At 45.8% G+C, this 14,239-nt stretch overlaps 1 protein-coding gene across 2 annotated transcripts in view; it reads right to left on the reverse strand.

The window, feature by feature from the left end:
- CACNA1B (calcium voltage-gated channel subunit alpha1 B) overlaps nt 1-14,239 on the reverse strand; it is a 180,723-nt gene that overhangs the window by 138,996 nt on the left and 27,488 nt on the right. For both annotated transcript variants that reach the window (XM_061199517.1, XM_061199518.1), the window contains exons 4-6: nt 6,023-6,114; nt 4,111-4,263; nt 2,293-2,483 (exon numbers count right to left, since the gene is read on the reverse strand). In XM_061199517.1, the coding sequence (XP_061055500.1) occupies nt 2,293-2,483; nt 4,111-4,263; nt 6,023-6,114 (436 nt within the window). The remainder of the gene's footprint in view (nt 1-2,292; nt 2,484-4,110; nt 4,264-6,022; nt 6,115-14,239) is intronic.

The following is a 14,239-nucleotide window of genomic DNA, read 5'->3' on the forward strand; positions in this document are numbered from 1 at the left end:
CTCACACGGGGCTCACTGTCCCGAGATAATCCACCTCCCAGACCTGGCGGCACTGCTGTGTGCTCTTGCAGGACCCCATCTGACCACGCTTTTCAAAACCCAGGCAGACCATTTCTCCTCCAGGCTGAGGACCCACCCGCCCACAACCGCCAGTGTTTTAGCAGTCGGTCTCTGGGTCTCTCTCGAGACCCCCCTCATTCCCTCCAGCCAGGATTTAAAAGGGCCCTGGCTTCTCCCCAGACTGCAGAGGGGCTCACCCCCCCCATCAGCCCCGCTGCGGCAGGCCTACGGCTCCGGCCCTTGAAGGCACGTCGCTCGGGCTCCATCAAGGAGCATATGTCTGAGGGGACCACGAACGCCCCTCTCACTGGGCTGGGGGAGTGGCAGGCTCGCCCTCCAAAGAATCCTCTTCCAAAGTCCTGTCTGATCTCCCGCAACCGACCCTGTTATCCCTCAGTGTGGAGGATGGATCCAACAGTTCTTGGCCAGCAGCTCTGGGCACCAGCCTCACGACCCACGCCCGTCACTGCGTTGCCCGTCACTGCGTCCCGGTGCCCCGCCGCCAGACTCCACGGCACCGTCCCATTGCGTCTGCCCGTCTGGCTTCCAGACCCCACCAGGCCTTGCTTTCCCAGCGCCCCCTGACTTGTCGCCCCTGCCCCTCATCCTCCTTTGTTTTCTTCACAGCAGCTTGCCATTACCAGGCCCTTATTTATTGAAGGCCTCCTGCCACCACTGTGCCTGCAGCATCTGCACCCAGTGGGTCCCCTGGAAATATGTGTCGGGTGAGCCTCTGTGGCCCTTCCTGACCGGCACCTCCTGCCCCGAGGTCTGGCTCCTGCCCACCCCTCCTCTGGGGGCACTGGCCCACCAGGCTGAGTCACCTGGCCAAGCCCCATGGCACGAAGGGCTGTGGAGAGCTGCTCACGCGGTGCCCCGCTCGGGTGGCACTGGCAGGGACGTGGCCAGCTCCAGCTATTTTTAGGGTTCGTCTTTGTGGAAATTGTTCCTGGATCGGCTGTAGGGAGAGAACAGCCAAGCTCCTCATCACCGCCCTTGTCTCCATTCCTCTTTTCCTCGATCAAACCGAGACTGTCACCAGACACAACTCCCGCTCCAAGGAGGGCTCTGGCTCAGTGGACCTCAGGCTGGCTTTTCCTTAACTCGCCCTCTGCCATTTGCCTGCTCAGCCAGCACTTATCGAGCGCCTGCTGGATTCCCAGCCCTGAGACCCACAGGGGCGCAGAGCAGAGGGCCCCAGGCTGTCCCTTTCCTCCTGCCCACCTTCATGCCAGAAGCATGTGGCTGCTCCAGGGGCTGGTGGCCCAAGCCCCACCCTCAGTGCACAAGTGACAGGTTCAAGGTGAAGTACCTCACACTCTAGGACACCCCCTCCACAGCTCCCGAGCACAACACACCCTCTAGCTACCAAAACACAGCAGTCCAACAGCCAGACCTCCCAAAATTCCTGTTTCAAGTGCACCTTCTTTCTCCACTTCCACTAACTTAATTGTTTTCATGCCCACAGCTCACAGGCCTCTAGGGGGTAGAAGGAAGCTCTGTAGGGGTGAGGGGGTCATCACATAAAAAAAGAGAGAGAGGTCCGCCCAGGAGTCGATAGCAGGTCCCCCAAGAAGAGCCGCAGGTGGAGGGGAGGCGGGAGTGAGATGGGTCACCAGGAAGCCCCCGAGGGTCTTATACCCAACTTCTGTCACAGGCACCAACCCCCAGACTGCCCTGCACTGCTGGGACGGGCTGGCATCCTAACGACAGGGAACACTGGAGGAAAGAGAACCAGGTAGACTTAGTGGGAAGGAAACAAAGGTACACGACGCCCGTTCCCACCACCAGGACCCTGGCGCAATCAGGGAAGCTTCCCTGCGCTCAGCCCTGCTCCTCCCCTGTTCACCAGGCAGCCACCTGCTGCCTCGGGCCAAGGGCCAGCTGACTAGCTTCTCCAAGCCTCACTCCCATCGTCTGCACGCGGGGCTCTCGAGACACGTCTACGAGTTCACAGGGACAGAGCTCTTCACGCAGTGGGCCGTCGTCAGCAGCGGCAGCAGGAGCACCTTCTCTGAAACTTTCTTTTCTGACCTCCACCACCTGGCCCTCAGCTTTACGTTCACAAGAAAAGCTGTCCCGGAGACTCCAGGACCCAGGTCAGTGGCCCCGAGGCGGAGCTGCCTGAAGGAGCCTGTGTTCCATCCTGTGGGGCGAGGAGGGAGCCTGGGGCTGAACAGAAGCTCCGCATCAGCGGGGCCCCAGCAGCTTTAGGGCCAAGACAGAACTCACGTTGTAGAGGATGTCGGTCCAGCCCTCCATAGTGATGCACTGGAACACCGTCAGGACGGCGAACAGGATGTTGTCGAAGTTGGTGATGCCGAAGTTGGGTCCCGGCCAGTACTCCCGGCACTCGGTGTCACCCTCGCACAGCCGGGCTGGGGCCTCCTTGCCACAGGGGAAGTCGCCCACTGGCTCTGCGTCTGCGAGGAGAAGAAGGGAGCAAGGCTGAGCTCAGAGACACCAAGTTCTCCGCTCACTGCTGGGACTGTGGGCCCCAGAGACCTCATCACAGTGGGACAGGAGTCAGGCACCGAGGGAAACTCTGCTTCCTGCCGCTCCTGCGCCTGCGCCAGCTCTGTCCCCGTGCCTACGGTCTGCCCCCACCCACCCTCAGACCCACCCTCTCAGGAACTGCTGGTCGACCTCTCCTTCCCCACTAGAACCTGCCCGTCACTATGTAAACATGCTGAGGCCTCATTCATCTTAAAATATCTTAATAAATGCTCATAAAGAAGACTAGGAAGTCATTGTTTGTCTATTTGTAGATAATCATATTCTCTGTAAATAATGACAGTTTTATTTCCTCCTTTCACATTCTTGATAGAGTTCTTTTTCTTGCCTCACGTTACTGGCCACGACCACCAAGGCTACGTGGACCAGAAGTGACCACGTGTGCCTTTATCTTGTTCTTGACCTTAAAGGGAAAGCTCACAAAACCTATGACAAAGTATGATGTTTGCAGGGAATTTTAGGGAGTTTAAGAAAATTCCCCTTATTTCCAGTTTGATAAGAGGTTTTTTTAATTATGAATGATTTAAACTTTAATAAAAACTTTTTCTGCATTTATTGAGATGATCATACAGATTTTCTCCTTTAACGTGTTTGTAGCTCAAGACACAAACCCTGGACTTCCCTGGTGGCGCAGTGGTGAAGAATCCGCCTGCCAATTCGGGGAAACGGGTTTGAGCCCTGGTCCGGGAAGATCCCACATGCCACAGAGCAACTAAGCCCGTGCACCACAACTACTGAGCCTGTGCTCTAGAGCCTGTGAGCCACAACTACGGAGTCTGCATGCTGCAACTAATGAAGCCCGCACGCCTAGAGCCCATGCTCCACAACAAGAGAAGCCACCGCAATGAAAAGCCCCCGCACCGCAACGAAGAGTAGCCCCTGCTCGCTGCATCTAGAGAAAGCCCGCGCACAGCAACGAAGACCCAACGCGGCCAAAAAAAAAAAAAAAAAAGACACAAACCTTAGTGTCACCCTTAACTCTTCCCTCTCTCTTACTCCACATACAATTGCCCAGAAAACCCAGTTGGCTCAGCAGGCCTCAATGCAAAATAGACCCAGAACCTGACCCGTTCTAACTGCCAAACAGCCTGGCCCCAGCCACCATCTCTCCTGGACTCAGAGTCCTAGCACGGCCTGAACCCACAGGACCCCCTCTGCACCCACTGCTTCCCACTCCAGCCTTTCACTCTTACTGTTCCTCGTAACTAGAGCTTCTGGCAGGCGACCACACAGGCCCCCTCTCACGGCACTCAGATTGCTGTCCAGCTGTCACCTTGGCAGAGAGGCCTCCCCAGGCCACTCTCTGTGAAGCAGGCCCCCAAATTACTCTACTGCAAATACCTTTCTTGTTTCCCTCCTAGAAGTTACTACAATCTGTAATTATTTTATGTGTTTGTGTTTATCTTGTCTGGGTCCACCTCCTTTGTCTGGCATCTAGAGGGCAACCCCCCCGCCAGGGCCCAGAACACTGCATCTCTCCAGGATGAATGAGTCTGTGGTCCTCATCTGGGTCTGAGGAGCGCTGCCAGGCCTCACCTGTACTGTTGGGGAAACAGGCCTTGTGGAATTTGCCCATGTAGAACTCGAGGCCAATGATGGCAAACATGAGGATGGCGAAGAAGAGAAGCAGCCCAATCTGTAGGAGCGGAACCATGGCCTTCATGATGGACTTGAGCACCACCTGCAGACCTGGGGCCAGAGCAGGCAAAGCAGGCAGGTCAGAGAGCACAGTGGGCAGAGCGGGCAGTGGGCTGGGGGCGTGGACAGAACAGCAAGAGCCTGGGCGGGCAGGGCTGAGTCCTGGGCAAGGTGTCGAGCAATGCGTATTCATGAGGCCAAAGGACAGAGCTGGGCCCTCAAAGTGGGGGACAGAGCAGGGAGTGGTGGGGAAGCAAGAAGTCTTGAGGGAAGGAGGACAGAACAGGGAGTGCCTGCATCGGGCAGAGCTGAGAGTCCTTGGGGAGGGGGACAAAGCATAGGGCCTCCGGGCAGGGGGGAGTGGACTGAGCACCGTCCCAGTTCAAGGGAGGAGCAGCGTGTGGGGGTGTCAGTATGAAGTTCTGGTGAGATCTCTGAGTCTACGGAGGGCTCAGGGTGGAGCAACAGCAGAGAGTCCTGAGAGGGAAGATGAGGGAATCCTGGGAGCTGAGAGCAGGGGATCATGGGAGGGAAAAGCAGGGGATCTTGGGAACTAAGAGCAGGGGATGCTGGGAGGGAAGAGCAGGGGATCCTGACAGAGAAAAGCAAGGGATTCTGGGAGAGAAAAGCAAGGGATCCTGGGAACTAAGAGCGGGGGATCAAGGGAGGGAAGAACAGGGAATGCTGGGAACTAAGCAGGGGATGCTGGGAGAGAAGAACAGGAAATCCTGGGAACTAAGACCAGGAGATCCTGGGAGGGAAGAACAGGGGATCCTGGGAGGGAAAAGCAGGAGTTCCTGGGAACTAAGTGCAGGGGATCCTGGGAGGGAAAAGCAAGGGATCCTGGGAGGGAAAAGCAGAGGATCCTGGGAACTAAGAGCAGGGGATACTGGGAGGGAAGAGCAGGGGATCCTGGGAGGGATGAGCAGGAGATCCTGGGAGGGACAAGCAAGGGATCCTGGGAACTAATCAGGGGATCCTGGGAACTAGGAGCAGGGGTTCCTGACAGACCCACCCCTCAGGGGAAGTAAAGCAGGGGGCCTACTCCTAGGGAGTGTTTTACCACTGACCGCAGGGCATGAGTATGTCCAGACCAGAGGAACTGGGCAAAAGAGGCTGAACCCCACTATCCCCACTTCCAGCTTTACCCCAGCTCCTGGGTACAGGCCTGAGCCTTTGCCTGGCAGGGTCTTAGGGCAGACCACGGAGCCAACCAGCGGTCTTCCCTGCAGTGGGCTCGGGCAACACAGCCTCCGGGCCCTGCCACCCAGGCCCTGAGGGAAACCCAAACTTCCACTGGCTTGGAGGAACACGGGCACGGGAGGTCACCGGCTCTCAAGGTAGCCTGGCCACCCCCTACCCTCGCGTGGCCTCTTGAGCAGCCCAGTCCCAGAGCATGCCTTAACCAGGTCACAGGTCCCAACAGCCCTGCCCAGCCTGAGCCAAGACAGGTGGTCCTTTGCAGCCTCTGAATATGTTCTCAGGCATCCTGCCCCACCACCTTGGTCGATCTCTCACCTGCCCTTTAACCCCAGAAAAAGAAGCAAAGAGCTGGAAATACAGCAGAGGGTATGAGGAGGATCAAAGCTTCCACGTAGGGAAGCCAAGTTACCCTCTGGGTTTTCACGGAGTTGGGAGAGACTGGAGAAGGGCCGCTCCTCCCTTCTTCGTGCCTGGTTCCCCGGGGTCAAGGGCAGCAAGCTCAGAGTCACCAAAGGGCCCACTGTTAGGGCCTAACTAGCCATGACAGGGGTTGGGAGAGAGGTCAGTGTCCAGGTAGGCTGGGCCTGATTGCTTTTGCCAGACTCACTTGGAATCCCAGACACCAGCTTCAGGGGCCTCAGCACACGCACAGCCCGCAGGGTTCGCAGGTCAAAGTCAGTGCCAGCTGTGGCGAGGATCCTGGCAGGAACAAAGACAAGGGGGAAGTAAGGGCTTCCGCATGGAGTTGAGAAGAGGGCACGCCCCTCCCACCACCCATGTCCTGTCTTCCAAGAGCAGTGACACCTTCGTGCCTGTGTCCCCCGCTGTCCAAGCACAGGGCTGGTACAGAATGGGGGGCGTACTAGGTAGGGGAGGCCAGGAACTGAATTCAGACGTCCTCGCCAGCAATGTTAGGAATGGCTTTTACCGGCATAACCATCCCGCCAGGCGTCACCCCGAGAGGACACTTGGTCTCTGGTCCCTGGCCTGGCCTTGAATCTGTCCTTGAATTGAGTCCAAGCCTGAACCATGTCCCCAAGCAACCCCAACTGCACTCCAAGCTGCCTCATGAGAGGTGGTGATAGCAGGAGCAGGAGTAGAATGGAACTTGAGGGACTTCTGAACAGATGCCACGTGGCCTATTCCTCACTTTACCACAGGAGAACACGGGAACGAACAGTGGGGAAAGTGAATAGAGGGTTCAGAGGACTCCGTTAGCATAAGAACATAGCCCAATGTCTCCCACCTTAAAACAAAACAGAAAATTCCATATCTGCCTCCAACCCCAGCACATTTCTCTGCTCCCTTAGCTCCAAAGCTCATTGAAAGTGTCAATCCTTGGTCTCCCCACTGCCTTACCTTTCCGCCTCTCTTTAGCTTTGTCCAACTATGTTCTCACCCGCACCATTCCACTGAAATGTTTTGTCAAGGCTTCTTGCCAACTGCAATGGTTAAGTCTCCTTCTATAAATGGTTTCTTCTCTTGCCCATTGGTCAATTCTCTCATTTTCCTCTTAACATCCTGGGAGTCCCTTCTAGGTCTTCTTTGCAAGCTTTGCCTCCTCTACCAGACTGAAAAATTGGATGCCTCAAGGCTCACACCATATAGGATCTGCCCAATAGCTTTGAATACCACCGTATGCTTATTACTCCCAATTTATATCTTTAACTCAAGTCTGGAACTTTGGGCTCATATATCCATCCAACTGCCTTTTTTAACATTTCCACTTGGATAGCAAAAAAAGCATATCAAACATTAATAAAACTAAAGAATTCTTTTTAAAACTTTAATGTAAATATTAAAACATGTACTTTATTTAAGTTCAGAGTTGTTACACGATGGTGACTAAAGAACTTTTTATTCTTTCTCCCAATCTTGCTCCTTCCCCAGTATTCCCCCCTCTCTGTGAATAGCACTAGTCAAGTGTTTCATAAGCCAAAACCAAGACTTCACACCTGACTCCTCTCTCTCTTACACTCCACATCCAATTCACTAACAATCCTGTTGGCTCTACCTTTAAAATGCACCCTGGATGCTTGGTGAAAAAAGATTGTTGTCCCCCTACTCTAAATACAGAGCAGCAAGGAATAAAATTTGAGATGCAGCTGGGGTAAAAAATAAGATAAAATGGTCAGGGGAGAAGAAAAGAAGGGCAACAAGAAAATCTATACAAACCAAAATTCCATAGCACATGAGAAAATCCAATACTAAGAGTGATATTCAACTACTAAAATCAACTATTGGAAGATTAATTTTGTGCAGATGAAATCAACAAATTATGAAACAAAAATAGGCAGAAACAGGTAGATATTCTAAAAACTAGCTAGAAGTTTTGGAAATAAACAAATAGTTATTAAAATAATATCAATAATGATAATCATACTCTAGGCTGGAGACATAGTTGGAGTGTATTAACGGTTTAGGAAATAGTACTAAGGAATCACTCACAGACATTGGAAAGACAAAGAAAAAAATGAAAGACAAATTAAGCAATATGGAGGTTAGATCATATATCTAACACACATCAAATGTAGGTTCCAGAAAAAGAGAATGGAGGGAACATGGTGAAGAAGCAACATTTGAAGAGATAACAGATGAGAAATTTCCAGAATTAAAGACTTGCTCTCTCAAATTTAAAGTGCATTACAAGGTACCAATCACATAAATAAAATATATCCAACTAGAAATGGTGTGAGGAACTGCAGAATATCAAGCATAAAAAGAAATTATTAAAGGCTACCACAAAGAAAAGATGAAAAAAGGAGAGAAAACTTCACCTCAGCAAAAAAAAAAAATATGCTAGAAGACAATTAAGTAACACCTCCAAAAAGCAGGAGGAAAATAACTGACATCTTAGAACTTTATATCCAGCTAAACTGTCAATGAAGAGTGAGGGCAAAATAAGCATATTTTCAGAGATAAAATAAGTCATTACCCCAGATCTTCAGTAAAACATGGGAACTGAACCTAAAGGGAAAGCACAGTATACAAGAGCAATGGTAGGCACAGAAATTTTTTAAATAGTTAAATTTAATTAATCATTGATTTTTAAAATTATGATGTCCAATTTTTCATTATTTTCTACAGGCAAAACTAACAACCTAGGCAATAATAAAAATATTTACAGAAGGGGTTGTTCCATGTGTAGTTGCATTAAATTATGTTATAGAGGCTAAATCACTCTTCATTGTATTAGGCCAGAGTATGGCAAACATTTTCTGAAAAGGGCCATTAGTAAATATTTAGGCTTTGTGAGTCATAGAATCTCTGTCACAACCACTCAACTCTATCATTGTAGCATAAAAGCAGGTAATATGTAAATGAATGGACAAGGCTATGTTCCAATAAAACTTTATTTATAAGCACAGGTTGCCAGACAGATGGGCTATAATTTTCTGTCCTCTGTGTTAGACAAATGTATAGTTATGAATATATGTTTAAAATGTTAAGGATATCCAATAAATGGATAGAAATACAGTCTATTTCAAAACCATCAGAGGTGAAAAAGGTATGTAGGGAACAGGTAATATAGAATATTTTGTCACACTACAAAAGTCAGAAAAAGACTCCCCCAAAACAAAGAAAGAATATAAAGAGAAAACACAAAATAAGATATTAGGCTTAAGTCCAAACACACAAGTAATAATAAGAAATATAAATGAATTTTAATTTCCTATTAAATCATACATGATTAGATTGGGGCTTTTGAAAGTCCAACTTTCAAAAAGTTGCTACCTGCAAAAGACATACCTGAAAAAAATACAGAAATGTTGAAAATAAACAGATTTTTTAAAAGAATATACTATGTAAATGCTACAGAAAAGGAAGTCGGTATATAATACTAAAGACAAAATATAATTTAAAGCAAAAAACGATCCTAAGGCTAAAGAGAGATATAATGCATAATACTGAAAGCAAAATTACACCAAGGAATATGATCATCATTAATTTTTATGCACCCAACCTCATAAACTCAAAACAGGTAAAGAAAAAGAATGAGAACTCCTCCAACATAGTGGAAGATCCTAACAAAGCTCTCATCAGAACCTGAAAGACTAAACACCAAAATTTAGTAAGGCTGAACAAGATTAAAACAGAATTAGTACCCTTGATCCATTTTATTGTTCTAATCTTCTATATCTTTCATATATTACCTTTATCTACCTACCTATCTATCATCTATCTATCATCTATCAATCATCTATAATCTATTTTTCTAACAAAATGTATTCTTAACAAATAGAAAATATATATTTTTAGGAGTACATGGGAATAGCTTTGAAAATATCCTACATCACAAAAGAAGCCTCAGCAAATTTCAAAAACTTAGTAACATATATTATTGTACTTCTCCAATTAAATAAGAATACTACTATAAAAACACATTTAAAAAACTTGCATTATAGAAATCTTCAAAATGCACAACTAAATAACTCATTAATTAAAGAAGACATTACCAAATATTTAGAACTCATCAACAACAAAAATACTACATATTATACGTGTGAGGTTCAGTCAAAGTGATGCCTTAGGGGAAATTTATAAAGTTAAATGATTTTATTATTTTCAAGATTAAAAATAAATAAACCAAGTATTGCTATGTCTCAAGGATCTTAAAAAAGAATAGCAGGGTAAATTTAGAGAAAGTAGAAAAATGGAAATAATAAAGAGTAGACATGGTGAAAATAGAAAATAGAGAAATAATAGAAAGCTGAATCTTTGAAAGTTTAATCAAATGAACTAGCTTCTGGCAAGAATAATCAAGAAAAAGAGAGTGTACACATGCATACAAAAGATACATATACAAATACACATGGTATATGCATGCATGCACACATGTACACTCATACATTTGTGTGTGCATACATGTGTACACGCATGCACAGGAATGTATAAAAGTACAGGGGACACAACTACAGACAGGAGAGGTGTTTAGCATCACAAGAGAATATTATTAACAATTTTATGCCAATAGATGCTAAAACTTTGAGGAAATGGATATATCCTCTTGAAAAGCAAATTACCAAAAGTGACAGAACAAGTAGAAAACCTGAATAAACCATGAACAATTGTATTAGTTTTCTATTCTGTAAAAACTTACCACAAATTTAGTGACTTGAAATAGCACCCATTTATTCGCTCACAGTTCTGTGGGCCAGAAGTCAGGGCACATCGTGGCTAAATTCTCTGCTGCAGGTCTCACAAGGCTGAAATCAAGGGAACAGCCAGCTGCATCCTCATCTGGAAGCTAAACTAGGGAAAGTGATGCTTTCCAGCCCCTTCAGGTTGTCTGCAGAGTTCACTTCCTTGCAGTAGGAATGGAGTCCCCTTGCCTTGCTGTGAGCCAGGGACTTCTCTTAGCCCCTGGAGGCCACTCTCAGATCCTTGCCACCTGGGCCCTCAACAGTCCCTCTCACACTTCTAAACTCTCTGACTATAGGAAGAGCCCAGTCCCTTTAAAGGGATCACCTGATAAGGTCAGTCCCACCCAAATAATCTCCCTTTTGGTTAACTCAGATTCAACTGATTCATAACCTAACCACAGGAGTGATATTTCATCATACCCACAGGATCTGCCTGCACTCAAGGGGAGATGACTGTGCAGGTGGGCAGGCAGGGGACCAGAATCTTGGACCATTTACAAGAATTAATTTGGATTCAGTTTTCCTCTGCCAGAATATCAGATCCAGACAATTTTACAAGTGTGTTCTTACAAACATTCAGAGAACAGAAAATTCTATGTTATACAAACTGTTTCAGAGAATAAAAATACAAGAAAAGCTCCCAACTCATTTTATGATGCTGGTATAATCTTGATATCAAGACTGGAACCATCCAATAAAGATGTTAAAAAAAAAAAAAAGACTGGAACCATAATTCAAAGATACATGCACCCCAGTGTTCATAGCAGCATTATTTACAATAGCCAAGACATGAAGGCAACCTAGGAGTCCATGGACAGATGAGTGGATAAAGAAGACGTGGTATATTTATACAATGGAATATTACTCAGCTATAAAAAAAGAATGAAATAATTCCATTTGCAGCAACATGGATGGACCTAGAGATTATCATACTAAGTGAAGTAAACCAGGCAGAGAAATACAAATATCATATGATATTGCTTATATGTGGAATCTAAAAAAATGATACAAATGAACTTATATACAAAACAGAAATAGACCCACAGACATAGAAAACAAACCTATGGTTACCAAAGGGGAAAGGTAGGGGAAGGATAAATTAGAAGTTTGGGATTAACATATACGCACTACTATATATAAAACAGATAGCCAACAAAGACCTACGGTTTAGCACAGGGAACTATACTCAATATTTTGCAATAACCTATAAGAGAAAAGATTCTGATAAAAATAGATATATATGTATGTATAACTGAATCACTTTGCTGTACACCTGAAACTAACACAATACTGTAAATCAACTATACCTCAATTTAAAAAATAATAAATTTTTAAAAGACTGGAAAAGGGCAAGAAAAATTTATACACATCTCAATTATGAACACAAATTTTAAATAAAATATTAGAGTAAATCAAATTCAAAGGTACATATTTTAAGAGTTTATAATGGCCAACTGAGTTGTCATAGGAACGTAAGAATAATTCAATAGTAGAATAATTATTAATGTAATCCACCACATGAAAAATCAATATAAAGGAAATTCAGTTTCATTTGTTCTGAGATGACAGTTTCCTTAGTGGATCAGCAATATTAAACTCCTAGGAAGAATCATAATTAAATACAGAAATGTTTATGAAAATCAAACCTTCTGTGTTAATATTACGGTGTTAGGATTAAAAGAATTTATCAGAACACATTAACACGCTAACCAGGGCTGCGTTTAGCATCACATTAGCCCTGTGATTCTAATTTTTAAATGTAATGGAAAAACTGATTTAGACGTGTGATTTTAAGTTGAAAACTTCATAAGTTTGTAAAAAGTATGGGAACATTTAAGCAAATGGATGAATCACCATATTTACACTCTAATGAGCTGGATATACAGAACTTAAGTACTTAGGAAAGTCCAGTTACAATAAATGTATAAATGAAATATTAAATGTTTTACATTAAGCTTATGAAATGGAATAAAAACCCTGCTTAGAGTCTCCTTGAAAGTGATTGTTAAAAATTGCAAAATGTATAAATATAATTTTTCATAAGCTGAATCTAAAAAAAGTTAATATTTTTTCCAGTTTTATTGAGAAATAACTGACATACGTCACTATAAAAGTTTAAGGCATACAGCATGGTGGTTTGATTTACATATATTGTGAAATTATTACCACAATAGGCTTAGTTAACATCCATTACCTCATGTAGATACAATGAAAAAAAAGAAAAAAAATTCCTCCTTGTGATGAGAACTCTTAGGATCTACTGTCTCCGCAGCTTTCTTGTAGATCATATCCAGTGTGAGCTACGGTCACCATGCCACACATCACATCCCCAGGGCTTATGTATCTCGTAATTGTACGTTTGTACCTTCTGACCATTTTCCTCCAGTTCCTCCTCCCCCACCCTCTAACCGCACTCTGGGAACCACAAATCTGACCTCCTTTCCTATGAGTTTGGTGGGATGTGTTTCTTTTAGATTCCACATATAAGTACAGTATTGTCTATCTCTGTCTGACTCATTTCACTTAGCATAATGCCTTCAAGATCCATCTATGTTGTCACAAATTGAATCTAAAATTTCTTTAAAAGAATTATATTTTTGGATTTGTCACGTTAATAAACTGAATGATGATTTTTAGAAATTAAAATTTGTCTATGCACAAAATCCACTCTCAAGAGTACCAACAAACCCACATGTATCGTGAAGGATTTCCTTTTAAATCACATAATAAAATAAGAATTACTACCATAAATCTCATTTAATCTTCCTTCAAGAGTTCTGGCTAACATAACAGAATGTGAATAAGACATAAGGGAAGGAATAGATAAAATAAGTATTTCTGGAAGACAATGATAAAACTCCCAGGAACTTGGTCGAGAGCAGAGTTTCTCAAAGCACCATCCCAGGACCAGCAGCAGGTGTGAACTCTGGGCCCCACCCACCGGCCCTCGGAGGGTGGGCCCAGCACCAGGATTGAGGGAAGCCCTGCAGGTGATTCTGACACCCACTCAAGTTGTGCGGGCCGCTGATCAGGAACATCACCTTGAACCCCTTCCTGCAGGTTTGCAAGTCTCACCCTCCACTCCCGACTTTCACAGAGGACAGGAAGTAGAACAAAGCCTTAAGAGAAAAATACAGCACAAGAGCAATTATAGAAAAACAACAACAGGCACGGAAAAGCAACCTTTAGATATTGTCATCACAGTGCTGAGAAATCTGGGCTGGAAAAAAAACAAAACTTGGCTGCAAGCTCACCATCAATCAGCAAACAGAGACCAGCGCAAGTCCCCTCAGAGTGGCCTGCAGGGGCCAAGCCCGGGAGCACGACGAGAGCACAAATTCCCCAAAGCCGGAGTGGGACCAAACGTGGCCAGTCGGAAATCTAATGAAACAAAACTCCTCAACCACAATGGCCTCACACACAAACCACTGAGGAATAACTAAAATGTGAGTGACCGGGACTTCCCTGGTGGTGCAGTGGTTAAGAATCCACCTGCCAATGCAGGGGACATGGGTTCGAGCCCTGGTCCAGGAGGATCCCACATGCCGCGGAGCAACTAAGCCTGCGAGCCACAAATACTGAGCCTGCATGCCGCAACTACTGAAGCCCGCACGCCTAGAGCCCGTGCTCTGCAACAAGAGAAGCCACCGCAACGAGAAGCCGAGTAGCCCCCGCCCAAA

This window comes from Eubalaena glacialis, chromosome 9, assembly GCF_028564815.1.
Source record: "Eubalaena glacialis isolate mEubGla1 chromosome 9, mEubGla1.1.hap2.+ XY, whole genome shotgun sequence".
NCBI classification, from domain to species: Eukaryota; Metazoa; Chordata; class Mammalia; order Artiodactyla; family Balaenidae; genus Eubalaena; species Eubalaena glacialis.